The sequence below is a fragment of the Astatotilapia calliptera genome, chromosome 22 (assembly GCF_900246225.1).
Source record: "Astatotilapia calliptera chromosome 22, fAstCal1.2, whole genome shotgun sequence".
Taxonomy (NCBI): Eukaryota; Metazoa; Chordata; class Actinopteri; order Cichliformes; family Cichlidae; genus Astatotilapia; species Astatotilapia calliptera.
Window position 1 is genome coordinate 32609878 of NC_039322.1, and position 18749 is coordinate 32628626.

The 18749-nt window shown below is 44.0% G+C and overlaps 1 protein-coding gene across 2 annotated transcripts in view; it reads right to left on the reverse strand.

The window, feature by feature from the left end:
* thsd7aa (thrombospondin, type I, domain containing 7Aa) overlaps positions 1 to 18749 on the reverse strand; it is a 169833-nt gene that overhangs the window by 2919 nt on the left and 148165 nt on the right. For both annotated transcript variants that reach the window (XM_026157251.1, XM_026157250.1), the window contains exons 26-27: positions 15110 to 15323; positions 132 to 219 (exon numbers count right to left, since the gene is read on the reverse strand). In XM_026157251.1, the coding sequence (XP_026013036.1) occupies positions 132 to 219; positions 15110 to 15323 (302 nt within the window). The remainder of the gene's footprint in view (positions 1 to 131; positions 220 to 15109; positions 15324 to 18749) is intronic.

Below are 18749 nucleotides of genomic sequence, written 5' to 3' on the forward strand. Positions count from 1 at the left end.
AACTACATTTTAATTTGACTTTCTTTCATGGTGATCTCCATCACATCACTTAATGTACATTATTGACATCATGAGGGAAAAAAATCAAATTGATGATGAAGTCAGAACATATTTCAGATGTGTTACTTTACCATGCTAAGTATGTCATGGAGATTATAAAGACAAGCAGCACAAATGCTCCTGCTGCTACTCCATACACCCAGGTTTTCAGCTTCCCATCTGCAGAGACACATAGACAGCAATGGTCAGCACTTACGATTGGACAGTTTTATTTAGACAAAGGTGACCCGAGTAAATACAAAATGCAGTTATTAAATTATGACTTCCTTTATTAAATGAAAAAGTTTATCTAGGGTTATCTGCAAAGGAGCCCTCTAAACCTAATATTGGGTTATCAGCCCTCCCTTTTTTCTCTCTCTCTCATTCTATTCCTTTTCTTCTTCTTTTTTTTTATTTTATTATTACTTCCCCTATCTTTTGCCAACATAGCTCACCCTCGGTCAGCTCCGGCAGAATAACCACTCCAATTACAATGTGAATAATGACAGAAAAGAAAAGAAAAGAAAGCTCACACCACCACCTCTGTGTTTTACTTGTATACCTCATACATCTCTAAAGTTAGAAATATCCTGTCTCAGAGTGACGCTGAAAAACTAGTTCATGCATTTATTACTTCCAGGCTGGACGACTGCAATTCATTATTATCAGGATGTCCTAAAAACTCCCTGAAAAGCCTTCAGCAGCAAAGTCATTTAAAAATTCCTTATTTGGCTTAGGTGGTGGGAGTATATACAAGGAGCTGTACTGCGATGTATTCAAATGAGTGGAAGGGTGGGGAAGAGACAGGGAGAACTTTCCAGTGCTTGTGGTGAATTATCACGAGGCCGCCGCCCCTCCCAGAGTTGCGAGATTGACAGATGTAAACAAATTCAGATGGAGTAGAGTCATTAAGTGAAACAAAATCATTAGGCTGTTTCCACGTTTCAGTCAAGCAAAGAAAGTCCAAGAGAGGAGATCCTGGACAAGATGTCCCTTACCGGTAAGAGCGAATGTTTAAAAGACAGAAGTTGATGCTGGAATTACGATGCCAGGCTTAGCCGACCTAACAAGGTGTGCCAGCACATTGTGGTCAACAGTCCGGTCAGTTTTCCGGGGATGACGACGAGTTTTGGACCAGATGGACTGGACACTATTGAGTTAGTGTCATTTGTATTGAAGTTTCGCTGAAGCCCTCGGTGAATGTACGTGTGGCGGGGCTTGAAAGCGATGTCTGGATAGAGTTAAATCAGAATCAGAAAGGCTTAATTTATCTCCAAGGGGCAATTAAGAAAGTAAAGCGCCACAGGTAGAGAGTTAGGAAGCGGAGTTGCAGAAGTTCAGAGTACTGAAGTAGAGCTGTCGCTGGGTGACGAGCGATGGAACGAAAACAACCCAGGTGAGCACGGACCACACAGACACCCTGTGGATCCACATCTTGATCAGGGCTGCCGCTGAATGTAGACAGTTGGAAAAGGCCATGAGGGTAAAAGACCGAGCAGGCAGCTGGAGTGCGAGCAGTAAAAACCCGCAAATATTGCAAAAGCAAGTCAAAACAGGATTGTGCTTTAAATACGCTTAAAATACTTCAGTCAAGTTGTCATCAATAACTTTAAAACAAAATAAAAACAAATAACAACGAGAATAAATCGGTGAGCAGCGGCAGCCAGATGCGCCAGCGTTCATTCAGCCAAAAGACTAGTGTCTGTGACAGCAGAGCAGGAGCACTGGTGCGGCCGGTATCGGACCTTTAATGCTACTCGGGTTCCCAGATTTTATCAGAGGAGGCAGGGTAGCCACCTGGATAACAGACGCAGTTAGTGCTGGCTGAGTCTCACAGATTGGCTTGATCTGAACTCTGCAGTGCCTGCTGGGTAATACTCATAGGATCAGAGGTTAAACAGTGAGCTCATCCAGACTTCCTTTATTGAGGAGCTGTTTCCACCAGAATGACACTTTTGATCTGTAATCTGGATCTTAACCTGCTCCAGAGCAGGTTAGGTGTGCAGCATGGGTTAACCCTGATGTGACCTGGATAACCCAAAATCCCGCTTCGTAGTACAGGCCTCTGATCGGCAGTGTTAGGGTAAGTGAATCCAGATAACAGAGAAATCCTGGCTGTGCTGAAAGCGTTAACACAAAGCTTGCTCGGTGTTAACAGAAGGAAAATGTTGGCTTGTTATTTTTCATCACAGATGTTTTAGTCCAATAATAATTTGCATGGTTGTATTGACACCCATTAGCATAAACCGGACTTTACAACCTCTTCATCAGGTCAAATCAAACCATTTAATGTAAAAAGTAATAATGCCGTGTTCCAGATACCTGAGGTCACTCCCGAGCAGAGATGGGCAGTACTGTAATCCGATTACTTTTTTCAAGTAACGCATAAAGTAAGGGATTACTATTGCAAAAAATAGAATAGAATAGAATAGAATTCAACTTTATTGTCATTGCACATGCACAGGTACAGGGCAACGAAATGCAGTTTGCATCCATCCAGAAGTGCTTAGTGATATAGATATATTACAATATATATTAGCAATAATATAGATATGTAAGAATATTACAGAAATGGGTCTATTATGTTATAATGTACACGGTATGAAGTATGTTGTGAATATTCTATAACTATAAGTATGTACAGGCTGTAGTGAGTACAAGCTATGTACAGGATATGGACAGGATATAAATATGAAAAACTATACAGAATATGAAATAAATAACTTTACAGGAATCTGAGATATACAGCTATACAGAAATGGGAACTATGCAAGTTGTAAACAGTTGTAGGGTTAAAAATTATCGTATGTACAGAATGATTGTTTACACAGGGCTATACAGTAGTGCAGTTAAGGTAAGTGAGGGTGTGGATAATTTCTACAGAGGCTATATAAAGTGCTAGTGGTTGTGAGTGGTGGTTCACTCCATGTTATTATTGTGTGTTTGAGGGTACAGTTGTCCATTGTGTGTGTGTGTGTATGTTCAGTCCATGAGTTTAACGTGGGTCAGATGTCAGGAGGCAGAGTTCAGGAGTCTGACAGCTGTGGGGAAGAAGCTGTTCCGGTACCTGGTGGTCTTAGTCCGGAGGCTCCTGTAGCGCCTCCCAGAGGGCAGGAGGGTGAAGAGTCCATGTGATGGGTGACTGGGGTCTCTGATGATTTTCCCAGCCCTTTTCAGACACTGCTTCCTGTAGATGTCTTTTATGGCAGGAAGTGGTGCTCCGGCGATGCGCTGGGCAGTTTTCACGACCCTCTGCAACGCCTTCCGGTCCGAGGCAGAGCAGTTCCCGTACCAGACTGTTATACAGTTGGTCAGGATGCTCTCGATGGTGCAGCGATAGAAGTTCACCAGGATGTCTGAGGACAGGTGGTTCTTCCTCAGAGTCCTCAAGAAGAAGAGGCGCTGGTGAGCCTTCTTGACCAGCTTGGAGCAGTTGGTCGTCCAGGTGAGATCCTCGGAGATGTGGACTCCCAGGAACTTGAAGCTGCTCACACGCTCCACAGCCGTCCCCTTAATGTGGATGGGTGGATGTGGGTCAGCATTCCTCCTGTAGTCCACGATGAGCTCCTTGGTCTTCTCGGTGTTAAGCAGCAGGTTGTTTGTGTCGCACCACTCAGCCAGACGATCCACCTCCTCCCTGTAGGCGGCCTCATCGTTGTCACTGATGAGGCCAATCACCGTGGTGTCATCTGCAAACTTAATGATGGTGTTGGAACCATCAGCAGGTCTGCAGTCGTGGGTGAAGAGGGAGTAGAGGAAAGGGCTCATCACACAGCCTTGTGGTACACCGGTGTTCATTGTGATGGTAGATGAGGAGCGGTTATCCAGCCGGACATGTTGGGGGCGGTTGGTCAGGAAGTCCAGTAACCATTTGCAGATGAGGGAACTGATGCCCAGGTCTGTCAGTTTCCTGATGAGTTGTGAGGGGTGGATTGTATTGAATGCTGAACTGAAGTCTATAAACAGCATTCTGGCGTAGGTGTTGTTGTTGTCCAGGTGTGAGAGGACAGAGTGCAGTGCGATGGAGACTGCATCCTCTGTGCTCCTGTTCTGGCGGTATGCGAATTGGTGGGGGTCCAGGGTGGGGGGGAGACAGGATTTGAAGTGTGCTAGGACCAGCTGCTCTAAGCACTTAGTGATGATGGGGGTGAGTGCTACTGGGCGGTAGTCACTGAGGCAAGATGGGTTGGAGTTTTTGGGTATCGGGACGATGGAGGTGGATTTGAAGCAGGCCGGTACCACAGCGTGGGCCAAGGACAGGTTGAATATGTCTGTCAGCACTCCTGCAAGCTCCTCAGAACACGCTCTGAGAACACGCACGGGGATGCCATCGGGACCTGCAGCCTTGTGGACATTGATCCTGCTCAGCACCGCTCCTACATCGGTGGGGGAGAGAGTCAGAGGTTGGTGGTCTAGCGTCACGTCTGCTTTGGTTGTGGTTGTGGGGTTCCCTCGCTCAAAACGAGCATAAAAGTTGTTGAGCTCGTTGAGGAAGGAGACATCAGGAATTAGAAAAAAACATCAAATCACTAGAAGAAGCCTACGCGTCCCACCAAGATCAGGAAACATTGAACAAAATACGCAAAACACAACTAGAATTAAATGAGATAATTGATAAAAAAACAAAATTCTTAGTACAAAGACGACGCCTACAAAATTATGAACATGGTAATAAATCCGGTCAATTTCTAGCAAACCAGCTAAAAATAAATAAAGAAAAAACAACTATATGTGCTGTTCAAGATTAATCTGGGAACACATTATATGAACCGATACAAATGAACAACATTTTCAGGGATTTCTATAAAACGTTGTATTCACCACAAATAAACCCATCTAAAAAAGAAATTGATCAGTTTTTGGACAACATAACTCTTCCAAAATTATTGGACACTCAAGCAATGGCACTGGATTCACCACTGACACCAGGTGAACTCCAGGAAGCCCTGATAAGTATGCACAATAATAAGGCTCCAGGTCCAGATGGCTTTCCTGCAGAATTCTACAAAGAATTCTGGTCGATTCTAGCACCAGTTTTCTACAGAACGTTGTTGGAAATTAAAGAAAAGGGCAGACTTCCATCAAATATGAATTCTGCAAACATTAATCTCCTGCTAAAACCAGGCAAAGACCCTGTATATCCCTCAAGCTAACGTCCAATATCCCTTATAAATGTAGACCTTAAAATAATCTGCAAAGCTCTCTCAAAGAGACTGGAGAAAATAACCCCCCTCTTAATTCATCCTGACCAAACTGGTTTCATAAAAGGTAGGCACTCGTCAACAAATACACGTAGATTACTTAATTTGATAGATTACTCATACAGTAAAAACCTAGAAACTACAATATTCTCTTTAGACGCAGAAAAAGCATTTGACAGAGTCAACTGGAAATTTCTATTTGCAACTTTACACAAATTTGGTTTTGGATCCTCTTTCATAAACTGGTTAAAAATATTATATAATTCCCCAACAGCTTGTGTTAGAACAAATGACCAGACATCCTCCAGCTTCTGTCTCTTGAGGGGCACCAGGCAGGGATGCCCACTCTCCCCTTCACTATTTGCAATTTTTATTGAACCACTAGCAGCAGCAATTAGACAGAATTCAGTAATTAAGGGCATAAAATGCAAGAACGTGGAACATAAAATCAGCCTTTATGCGGATGATGTGTTACTCTTTCTCCAAAATTCACAAACCAATATCTCTGGGGTGATTGAATTGATAAACTCTTTTGCAAGAATATCAGATTACTCAATTAACTGGTCAAAATCTACAGTCCTACCGATTAATTGCTCCTTCCATAATTCCTCTTCTACACCACTGCAATCGGGAAATATAAAATATTTAGGTATTAATGTTTCTCCCAAGCTTGCAGATCTAACTAAATTAAACCATATCCCACTTTTAAAGAAGGTAGAAGATGATCTGGCTAGATGGAAATGTCTACCCATATCACTCATGGGAAGGGTTGCCGCTATAAAAATGATGGTCTTACCAAAAATAAATTATTTATTCTCAATGATCCCAACTAAACCGCCACAAGATTGGTTCAGATCTCTAGATTCATGTATGTCCAAATTCCTTTGGAAAAATAAACCCCCACGTATAAGCTTAAAAACACTACAAAAGACCAAGGATAAAGGAGGACTAGAACTGCCTAACTTTCAGCACTACTTCTTAGCCAACAGGCTTCAGTTTATCTCAGGATGGCTAAAACACACCCTCTTAGATGAACCTTGGCTAGATGTAGAACAAGCACTCTGCAATAATCTAGAGATCTCAGACCTACCATTTATCAGCTCAAACATCCAACGACATGAATGCTTTAAAAGCATCAACATCAGCTCTTCTCTGACAGCATGGTGGGAGTTTCTAAAATTGACGGCGTCTTCATTAATCCCATGCAAACGTACACCTATCTGGAACAACCCTGACATATTACAAAACAATAATATGATAAACTTTTCAGATTGGAGTGATAAAGGAATCAAATATTTAGAACATATACTAGAAGGAACAGAATTTATTTCATTTGACGGACTAGTTACACAATATGGGATCAACAAGAAAAGATTTTTAGAATATCAACAAATTAAATCCATAGTAAAAAAGAAATTTAAACCGGGTCAAGTTGAACTACAAACACCACCAAGTGTGGTTCAATTTCTTACTCTTAAACCCCCCAAATTACTATCCAAAATATACAGAATGCTTTCTAAAACAGATGAATCAATATTACTTCCTATTGCAAAATGGGAAGCGGATTTATCAGTTAACTTAGACCTAAACTTCTGGTCTCAGATTTGCTTAAAAACCTTTCATCTAATTAGAAATCCCAGTCTTCAATTAATTCAATACAAAATATTACATAGAGTGCACTATACAGGTCATCGGATGTTCAAGATGGGCTTTTCGTCTACCAACAACTGCTCACACTGCCAAACCAATTCACCGGACAATTATATCCACGCTCTTTGGTTCTGTCCACCAGTTCAGAAGTTTTGGCGCGAGATATGTGAAGACTTATCGAAGTGTCTGAAATGTAACATTCCAACTTCCCCCTTAGTGTGTTTGTTGGGCAGCTTAGATAATGTCACTTCAGAAAAGAATATCGCCCATATGGTTTTCACTGCCCTATGCATAGCCAAGAAAACAGTCCTCATGAACTGGAAAAATAAAAATAATCTTAATTCTAACCAATATAGAAATTATCTATTAGATTACATTAGTCTTGATACAGCCTCTGCCACCACATCAGATCAATTGCTCTGGGCTCCTTTGATCAGCTCCATCACCTAGTGGGGGTGGGGGGTCATAGTTTGGTCCCGCCTTCACTGTTGTGATTGGTGTGGGGGTAGGGACAGGCTTAGGGCGTCGGGGGGTTCCCCGGAGGCATCTTCCTTGGGGGGCTCAACCCGGGTAGCGGTCATGTCCGGTTAGGGGCTCTGTTGGTTCTCAGGTGACTGTTTCCTCGCGGCTGCGTGCAGCGGGGCTAGGGGAGGGTCTGTGCTGACGGACGTGGGTTACTGACCTGGTAGCCTGGCTGCCCCTGGGTGGGTCCGGGATGGGCGTGAGGTTCTGGGGGCGCTCCGTCTCTGGGCTGGGACCCGGACCGGGCCTCGGGGGCTTGGGTCCTGGTTGGTGTGTTGCCGGGGTTGTGGGCGGGTGGGTGCATGGGGGCCCAGCCCTGGAGCAGGGTGCCGCCGGTGCGTCGAGCCACCTGGGGGGCTCTTCAACTGGTGGGGGAGATTGTCACATCTTGCAGGAGCTTTCCTCTCCTCAGGAGCTCCCTCTGCAGGAGGGGGAGATACAGGAGAGGTGGAGGAAGATCTCAGCCTGGGTGTTTATTGTCTTATGTAGTCTGGAAGATGAGTGGATGGTGGGGTGGGTGCAGTTTTCTCTGTGGTGGGGCCGGGCGGCGCTGCTGCACTGGGCCCGGTCTGGATGGGCCTGGGCCCCCTTTCCCTGGCGGGTCGCGGAGTATGGGGGTGCCTACTGGGGTCAGCGGGGGAGCTGGCCCCAGGGAGGGGTCACTTGCCCCTCCCTTCCTTCCCTCCCCATCTCCAGCTGCCTCCCTCTTCCCGCTTCACCACAACCACCCACACATGCAGGGCCTTGGAGTAGGGATATGTCACCAGGGTGAAGAGGAGGCTACCCCCCCCCCCCCCTGTCCCCTTCTGGCTGCCTCTGCCTCAATTTTATCCCACAACTTAGACATTCACATTACTCACACTCTCATTACACATACATATAGGATCTTGGGGGTGGGCACGATACACGGAGTCCAAAGTACCATCAGGGTGTACACCCCACCCCTGGCATCGTTGCCCACCTCTCAATTTTAAATACACGTAGACATTGAGGGCTAGCAGGAGGGACCATGCGCTTACCTGCTGCTCTCTGGCAGGTAGCTCCAAGCCCTCCTGGGTTTTAAATGCACCTTAGAACACACATGCATCAACATTACAATGAGCGGGTGGAGGGAGGTTTGGAGTCTTCTCTCACCCCCATTCTCTGCGACCTGCTGGAGCAGGGGGGCTAGGACTAGGAGGAGGAGTTGGCCGTCCGACTGCGGTCTGGAGTGTGGAGCCTTCCTGCTGCTGCGGAGTCGGGGCGGTCTGCCTCCCCCCACCTCAGGGAAAAGGGAAACACCACCTGGGTCTGGGTGCAGTTCCCCCCTCCAGGGGCGGGGGCACCTAGACCCGGTTTGTAGAGTACGCTTGGGGAGTGTGATCGTGTGTACAACATCTCTTTATGTCTGTCTCCACATTGGTTGAGTGTGGAGTAAGTGCATATGAGAGCATGAGGGTGGGAATGGATGTTTGTATCTGTGTGTGCCTGTATGTCTGTGTCTATATGTCAGGTTGGGTGTCAGGCGCCACCTCTCTGGGGACATCTCAGGCCCTCCAAGGTTTGGAGGCCTATCTCCCCCTACCACCACTTCCCCTGCCAGTGGCGGACCCCCTCAGACATCGGTGCGTTGGTGGTTCTTTGTGTCCGGGGATGGGCGTCCAGGTACACACCGGCTCACTCCTTGGCGGCCGCTTATCGGGGCCTGGAGCCTGGGGCTCGCTCGGGCCACTTCGGAGGTGGGGTGCCCCCGGCCTCTCGGCCTGGGGCTCGGTCACTCAGGCGCAGCTGGCTGCCGGCGGAGCTCACGGGCGCGTCACTGCAAACTCCCCCTGGCTTCTGCTCCGCGGCTGCTGAGTGAGCCCTCATCTGGGACTCTCCTCAGCTCTTTCCGGGACAGTGGCGCAGCTGCCCCTCTGTTGGTCTTCCTTGGTCTCTTGTGTTCTGGGGGCCTCTGGATGTCTGGAGTTTTGATCTCCTCCACACCTGCTTCACGCCCTGGAGGACGGGGCTGTGGCCCCCCCACACCCTCTAGCAGATTATTACATGAAGGAACCTTTTAACAAACAAAAAACAAGCGCGTCCATGCTCACAGGTGTACACACGGGTGATCACACACACAAACTACACCCTTTTTGGCTCCTACCTCAAAGCACACTGTGTTCTGTTGATCTTATGTGCTGCACAATAATGTTTAACATTTAGTATTTACTGTCATATTCCCATATATCATTGTGATGTTGTTTATTCTATTACTCTTGTTCTCTTCTGCTTGCTTTCTTTTTTCTTTCTCAGCAGGTGATCCAGGTGATTGATATATGCATTTTTTTTCTCTGCCCGTTCTGTTGGTTTTTGTCTTTTGCCCTTCTCCCCCGTCCCTCTTCTCAGCTGTTTCTCTTTCCCTCTTTCTTTCTCCCCTTCTTTCCCCCAGTCAAGTCTGTCCCGTATTCAGTAAGTGAAAATAAAATAAACAATAAAAGGTGAATCAAATGGACCATTACGGCAAGGCTGGGATGGTCAGTTTGGTAAAGTAAATCCGTTGGGCATCTTTCTTTGCCTTTAGACAATAATTCTGATGCAAAAGAGCCAAACGGGACAGGCCAAAAAAAAAAAAAAAAAAAAAAAAAAGAGGAAGGAGACATCAGAGGATGCGGGGGAGGGTTTGGTGGTCCTGTAGTCTGTAATGGTCTGGAGTCCTTGCCACATGCGTCGGGGGTTGGAGTTGGAGAAGTGTTCTTCTACCTTCTTTTTGTAATGGTGTTTGGCTTTTTTGATGCCCTTCTTTAGATTAGCCCTGGCTGTACTGTAGGCGTGTGCATCTCCTGACCTAAAGGCGGTGTTGCGGGCCTTCAGGAGGAGACGAACATCCCGGTTCATCCAAGGCTTCTGGTTGGGGTACATGGTGATCCGTTTCTGGGTGGTGACACTGTCTGTGGTTTCGGAGATGTAATCCAGTACAGATGAGGCGTACTGGTCCAGGTCTGTGTGGGTGAACATATTCCAGTCTGTGTTTTTAAATCTGTCCTGGAGCACTGCGTCTGTCCCCTCTGGCCACACTTTAATTGTCCTCACAGCAGGTTTCACACGTTGGATGAGTGGTGAATACCTAGGTGTAAGGAACAGGGAGAGATGGTCCGATTGTCCAATGTGGGGGAGGGGTGTGGCTTTGTAGGCTCCAGCCAGGTTGGAATACACATGGTCTAAAGTCTTGTCTCCTCTGGTGTGGCAGGAGACATGTTGGTGGAATCTGGGGAGGACTGTCTTTAAGTTGGTGTGGTTGAAGTCGCCAGCAACAATAAAAGCAGCCTCGGGGTGTTTATTCTGGTGTTTGTTAATGGCTGCAGAAAGTTCTTTCATGGCCAACCTAGCATTAGCGTCGGGGGGTATATACACGGCAGTGAGTATGATCGAAGTGAGTTCTCTGGGGAGATAATAAGGTCTGTATTGGACCATTAAAAACTCCGCATTAGGTGAGCAGTGACTCTCAGTAGTAGTGGAGTTCATGCACCAAGCATTGTTAATATAAATGCACAAACCTCCACCTCTGGTCTTGCCGGAGTCATCTGCTAGCCTGTCGGCTCGGTGTGTGTGGCGTCCTGCTAACTCGATAGCATTGTCCGGGCAGCTGTTGTTCAACCATGTTTCGGTGAAAAACATGACATTTGAGTCCATAATCCGTCTGTTGTTAGTGATGGAGAGCCGTATCTCATCCATTTTGTTTGCCAGAGAACGGACATTGGCGAGGAAAATACTGGGTAAAGGCAGCCGGTGTGGTGTTAGCTTTAGCTTAGCCTGTAGCCCTCCGCGCCTACCTCGCCTTTGTTTACGATCTCGGCGCCGTCTGCGTGCACTTCCGCCCGGCCGGGTAGAGTGGGCAGCCTCCGGTGTTCTGGAGATCTCTGGGATGAGTCGGAGATCGGCGATAAAACTGTTGGAGTTATGAGTCCAGATGTCCAGAAGCTCTTGTCTGCTGTAGGTCAGGAACGCACAGCAATTCTGGACGAATAATCCGGTTAAAAGTAGATAAAAAACTGCTAAATAGCAGATTCTGGAGAGACACTGAGCCTCGCGTTGTTCACGCGCCGCCATCATGGATGTGATGAGGTAATTAGATTACCGTTACTTTCCCGTAAGCATGCTGCGTTACTGCATTACTAAAACCGTGATTTTTTTGTGAGTGTCTCATGACAATGATGTAAGCGAGTGCCACGTTCGTGACAACAGCTGTGTGCAGATCAAGAATGGATCATATATCGAGTGCAGGAGAGAGTATGAGCGTGCAGCGTTTAAAGCGTGGAAGTACTGACCTTACTTTGAGTTTGATTCCATAAAAAGTGACAAAAACATTAGTGTCCGCTGTGCGTGGGAAGAAAACTTCTTTTTACAGCGAAAAAAACCCCTAAACTTCCGAGCAAGCACCGAGTAGCTACGACGTAATGGGAAACTCACAGAGAAACTCGCGGATTCTTCAACTGACCGCGGCACACCTGCACCAGGGTAAACCTCCGCCTACCCCACTCCTGCTTTACAGGTGAAAATAGAGCAACAGGACCGCTGAGTCTTTGACTTTATTTATTTTCTGTGTTTTACTTGCATTTATTTGAAAGAGTGAGTGTAAACACAAAAAATGTTTTTATTTTAAGTGCTGGAATGTGCAGAAAATAGGTTTAAATGTTAAACAAATTTCTTCCAGTCAGAGAATGGTGCAAATAATTTAATGTTTGCTTGATGCATTTTATATGATGGATTATGCAGAAAAAGTAGAATTGGGCAGAAAGATCACCAATTCAGGTTGTAAATCATGTTTTTAAAAAGTAACTAAGTAACTAATTAGTTTTGAAAATAAGTAATCAGTAAAGTAACGGGATTACTTTTTGAGGGAAGTAATCAGTAATTAGGTACTGATTACTTTTTTCAAGTAATTTGGCCAACACTGCTCCCGAGTTAGCGCATTCCAGACAAAAGCAAAAAAAAACAAAACAGGTTTGTTAAGTTTGTTAACTAAGAATATAATGTATATAATGTTGGTCCCCTGTCTCGCCAGCTGGCTCACATTGACCCACAGTGTTGTTTTTGTTGTTTTCCATGTCGCTCGCTCTCCTCTGTCTGCCTGGGCAGAACTCATTACTGGGCTCCCGCTTTTGGCCGACGCATCTGCGCTGATGATCGGCACCTGCAGCTAATTAGTTCCTGTTTTCCCTGGCCGCTATTTATGTTTGAGGCTCGGAGCAGCTCATCGCTGGAACGTTGAATGCCCCGAGTTTGGAAAGCCCCGGCTAAGTCTAAGTTTGCTTTTGTGATTGTTCAGTGTAGTGTTAACACTCGCTTCTGTGTGTAGGTTCCTTGGACCCCGAACGATGCCAACTTATCCCAAAGTCCAGCCAATGATGCGATTCACATTCATGTATACGCAGCTAATCAACGTCGCTGACAGGCTATGACAGCGTCCTCATGTGCGACACCGGTGTTTTAGCAAAGCGGCTGATGTGGAGTGAAGCCACGTTAATGACAACGTGTACAACCATTGGAGACGTGAGCAGGACAGACGGAACAACTGACGGACAAAGTGTGGACTTTATACCAGTTTTTAAATTGTGTTGATCGGCCGCGTAAAACCAGAGTTATGATAAAATATCTGCAATGTTTGGTTTTCTTCCTGAATACTGTCGTTGTTTATATTTACTGCAGGAAGAAAATGGCGTTTTATAAGGAAAACGCTTCAAAGCACTCTCCACCTGTGAGCAAAAACAAAACCAAAAAAATCCCACCCTTTCCTATTGGTGGACAAATGTACCATGTGGACCAATCAAAAAATGATATGGCAACATGGCATTTAATTGTTTAGGACGGGGGAAGTTTTAGGAGTGACGGCATGTTTCAGATGTGAGAGATTTGCACATTTAGCGCAAATCTTGTGTAGTTAGTGTGTAGTTAGTGTGTAGTTAGTGTGTAGTGTAGTCAATAGTTTTGTTGTGTGTCAGAACAACGAGGCGACTGCTGAGTGTTACAGGTGTTACAGCAGTGACACATCTGCTGCTGTCAGGCCTGCAGGTATCAGGCTGTTGTTCTCCTTCATCTCATAGTGGACAGAAATTATTTTTTGGAGTGACACAAATAATTTGTGTGGCATCCGATTTGATGCAGAACAGCTGATTGTTCTGTAAATAGTTTGAAATGTTTATTTAAAAAACGCCTTGGCTGCATTTTTAGGTAAACAGCTGCAAAAAACTTTGTTGTTTGCAAAACTCAGTTACTTTTTTGAAGAAGTAACTATATAATTAGTTACCCAACATTGGTCATTATTTACTGTATTTTGCAGACAGAGTTACAGACTCTCTCCCAGACCACAGACTCAGACTCAGAATACAGTCAGAGCTTTATAATAAATAATAAATAAAGAAAGTTGTGTTTTCAAAATTGGAGTTGAAGTTATTTTTCCTTCCAATAGTGTTAACATGCTACACAGGTCATGAACAAGATTTTTTATTTATTTTCATTGTAAGTGGGCTAAAGCAGTTAATTAAAAGTAGTCTAACATAAATGCTGTAATTTGATTACTTTAATAAACATGTGACTTGGATGGATTGGATGCTGGCGTGACCACAGTGCACACGTCTGCTGTTGCTCACAGTGGTCCAAGGGATGCTCAGGGAGTTTGTGTGTTCGCTCACACACGTGAAAAATTAGAGGGGACATTGTTCACCAAATGACTGATTATGTCTGCCCTAAGCTGACACCAGCTTGGAGCCTCAAAACACAGTTGATCCTAGAAACAGCATGATGCTTGGCTGCGTTTTTTATTGATTTTAGCTCTGCTTTTAATACTATCCAGCCTTTTTCAGAAGCTAAAACAGAGGACACACAGCTCTATTATTAAATGGTAAAAAATTCTTTTTTCACAAATGTTTTAAAAATGGTTGTATAACTATGTTGGTTTTCATGTTGGCTGGGTGGGCTCTCTCAAAAAGTCATGCTTCTGTCTGAGCATTTTTGTGTTTCCTGTTTTAAGCACGTATAAGTATAATTAGACACAAAATAATAGCGTGGTCTGGAAATTTCTCAGTAAAATGGAGGCTGTTAAAATTGGTGCAGGCAGCCATGAAAATTATAGTCCAGAAAGCCCACAGCCCTTATCAGAACAGTGTGCATTACAGCAAGCCACAGGAATTTTGTGCAATCTAAGTCATATCCTGTACTTGCAATATGAGCTGTTACTTTCTGACAGAAGATTTGAAAATTTAAAAGGTTTAAGAATTCATTTGTAACTTGCTCGATTAATGCTCTGAATAACTCTAAATGGTTTGTAGTGGTGGTTGTTGTAATGCTTGTCCTGTTGGAGTCCAGAACAAATGTCCTCTTTGGAAACAATAAATTGCATTAAAAGAAACGAATGAATGAATATTTCTGTTGAAGCTTCTGATTTGATCCTACCAGTGCTTAGGTTTCTGCTATAGTCGGTTCCTCATCTGATCAGCAGGGGGCAGCAGAATATAACATAAGATAATATTTGGAATTTGTCCAAATTTTTCAGTGTTTAAAAAAAAATTCCCAATGTAGCCTCAAGGTTCACAATAGTACAAAGTCTGTAATAAAAGATTATAAATAAATTACAGAAATCATTTTACCATTTCTGAGATTAAACATTGCATTCACATAATGGGCTTCTTGTTTAAATATATTCTCATTTCTTATAGACCTGACAGAGATGGCTCTGTTACCTGGACCAAAGGGCTGCAGGAACCAGGTGCGTCCTGCCCTGCCTGGTGAGCTGGCTGCAGGTTGAGTGGGGTTGAAGCCTCGGATCGTCTTAACGTCAGCCTTGTTGTCACCTGCAGTGGGGATCTCTAGCACTGGAATGACAGTGCACTGGTCCAGCAAGCCATCAGATGTCATCACTTCAGTGTAGCCATCTTCACAGCCGCACACACCCGCCTGAAACAGGAAAGAGAAATTTCATAATGCAATCTGTTATATGAAACTATGTAAACGAAACTCTGAGCAGCAGAGATGTGCCATAGGTAACACAAGGAATAAAAGTTTCTGGAAGTCAAATTATTTTCAAACTGCTTTAAAAAGGGAGAAAAGACGGCTTTGTGGTGTTTATTCACAGCAGATACCAATCAATCAACATTTTTATATTTTCTTTTTCCTTTTTATGGTTTGGTTTTGGTATCTGACCAATTCATTGCATTACATGTAAAGTTGATAAACTATGAGTTTTTGAAAATCCTCAGATTAACTTGAGTTGTTTTGGAGTCTGTTTTAGAGAAGTTAAGTCTTCCTGATAAACATGTAATAAGAACACTGCCTGATGTCAAGCAGTAACTGCTTCTACAACTGTCGCAGAGCGACTGCAACGGCTTTGTTGCCTTGTTTGAGGACATGTCATGCCTCTTTTCCACTAGTACCTACTTAGCTCAAACTGACTCGACTCGACTCAGTCTACGTCATTTTTAATTACAATTGAGTAAGAGTATAACAACCACCTAACGTGCATGGGGTTGTTATAGCAATGCAGCCAAAAATCCTGTGATGTCACTTGCATGGGACAAAAACAACACACAATCCAGGGCACTGAGGCCATGGTATACGTGCTGCTGCTGGTAAGTGTCTGGACTTCATTCCTGGACACGGTGCTGATTTTTGTGCAGCCAGTTCCCATGTTGCCAGGTTTCAAATTTTGATTTTTGTGAAGGAGTCGTTCTAATGCCTCAAGTGATGCCACTGACTGACCAGTCAGTCTGTTGATCAGATCAATTTAGATAGTTTGGAACCTGATCGAGTAGGTCCTAAAAAAGTACGTAGTACAAAGTACTGTCACCTAATGGAAAACCCTCAAAACCAAGTAAAGCTGAGCCGAGTAGGTACTAGTGGGAAAGGGCTAAGAGATCTTTGCCAGTGGACTGAAAGTCCTGGGAACTGAATGTCAATGAGTAAGACTGGTAATATAAGCTAGGGCTTGTCTATTAAGGGCCATTATTAAAGCTTAAACTAAATTCTAAAATGGACAGGAAGCCAGTGCAGCTAAGCCATGACTGGAGGGATATGCTCATATTTTTAGCACCAGTCAGCAGAGTTGATGCAGAATTTAGCATCATGTGAAAATATGTTAACAGAGACAGTGGGAGACTGTATAGTATAGGCGTTATTGTTGACAAGAGAACAAAATAACATCCAAGTCTTTTACATAAAACTTGAAATATGGGTTGAGATGACCTCAATTTCTGGCAGAAGTGTTTCTAGATTTGAAGCTGGTCTAAAACTGATTTGGTTGCAGTTATTCACAGAAAGGGTGTGGGTCACTATTAGACAGTCCTGAACCACTTGGCTGATAGTGACCCACATCCGTTTTCATACCTTGGCTCATGTGATTAGGCAGATGATCAATAGCGGGTCAACGACCCTCTTAAGGGGCACTCTCAATAGGGCTTAAAAATCTGGGACTCTCCACCATTTGCTCTTAGAACTGAAGAAGCTTCTCAGATGAAAAGTGAAAGGTTTTCAAGAAACTTTAAAAAGTCCTGTCGCTTTTCTTTCCAAACTCCATAGAGAGCTTGAATGTGTTTTTCATCATTGAAAATTTCTGAAAATGAAAAGTTGAAAATGCTGAAAAACCAATGCACCAAGTGCCAAATTTCAACCCAGCCCTTTGAACTCCAATTTTGATTTCTCAAAATTCTCAAAACACTTAACCATACCACTTACAGCTCCCAGGGACGTCAGTCAGAATGCTCTTCATAGACTGTAACTGTAAACACCAAGTTCAGCAGTGCTTTTAACTGTATGTTCTTATAATGAAAGTGTATCCATGACATGACATGAGATGCACCTATGACACACGTCTGTGAACACGTATTTCTATTTGTTTGAACTACACCTCTTCTGAGAACATGTTTTTGTGTTTGTTTTCTGTTGAAGGGCAATTTCACTATCAGTGTGTGACTGGCCTGACTCTTTCATACATACTGAAGAAAAGGTTTGAATTAAATTGACTGAAAATATTAATGCAACACTGAACAATATTAAGGTAAGTGAGAGATATGTAGTTCTGACTGACCAAAGTACAAACTTTTTTGATGAGTTGTGAAATTCAGTTGAGAAATGCATCAAAACTAATTAAAAAATATGTAGACACAGCAGTGTGTACAAGAACAATGGGAAATGTGTGTGGGGAAAATGTGTTCCACATTTGAGAACTACTCAAAGTGATCAAGAAAAACTGCAAAATGAATTACACATATGAATAAACATGCTTTAAGTCAGGTATCATTCTTTTCAGAATTTTGCTGGACTGCAGATTCTTCACTGCCAATTAAAGAACTGAAAGCATTGGCAGTTATTAATTCAATCTGATATTACAGCATGAAAACAGTCTGAGGAAAGCACTTAAAGGCCTTCACTCTCTGAGTAACAATCTCCAGGGTGGGCCATTTATATGGATACACCGTAATAACATGGGAATGGTTGGTGATATTAAAGTCCTGTTTGTGGCACATTAGTATATGTGAGGGGGCAAACTCCTCAAGATGGGTGGTGACCATGGTGGCCATTTAGAAGTCGGCCATCTTGGATACAACTTTTGTTTTTTCAATAGGAAGAGGGCCATGTGACACATCAAACTTATTGGTAATGTCACAAGAAAAACAATGGTGTCCTTGGTTTCAATGTAACTTTATTCTTTCATGAGTTATTTACAAGTTTCTCTTTGTTCACAGCCATTGACATGTCGAAGAGGTTAACACGTGAGGAGCGGATCGAAATCGTGTTGATATCTGGTGAACGCAGTAACCGGGTCATTGCAGAAGATTTCAATGCCAGACCCCCTACGAGACCACCCATCTCCCATGCTACAGTTAGCAAACTGCTTGCTAAGTTTCGTGAAACTGGTTCAGTGTTGGATTTGCCAAAATGTGGACGCAAGAAAACTGTCACTAATGAAGAAACATCAGTGGCTGTCCTAGCTTCATTCAGCAAGAGCCCACAGCATAGCACTTGCCGCATGTCACTGGAGAGTGGCATTAGTTGAACATCCCTTCAGCGGATATTAGCTACTCACAAATGGCACCCTTACAAACTCCAGCTACTGCAGCATCTCAACGAGGATGACCCAGATCGGCGCACAGAATTTGCAGAATGGGCAAAACAAAAATTGGAACAGGACCCTCAGTTCACGCAGAAGATTTTGTTCAGTGATGAGGCAAACTTTTATGTGAATGGTGAAGTTAACAAACAAAACCATCGCTATTGGTCTGACACTAACCCACATTGGATGGATCCCTCCAAGACTGTTGGAACAACAAAGTGATGGTTTGGTGTGGTATATGGGGAACAACAATAGTGGGTCCATTCTTCATCAAT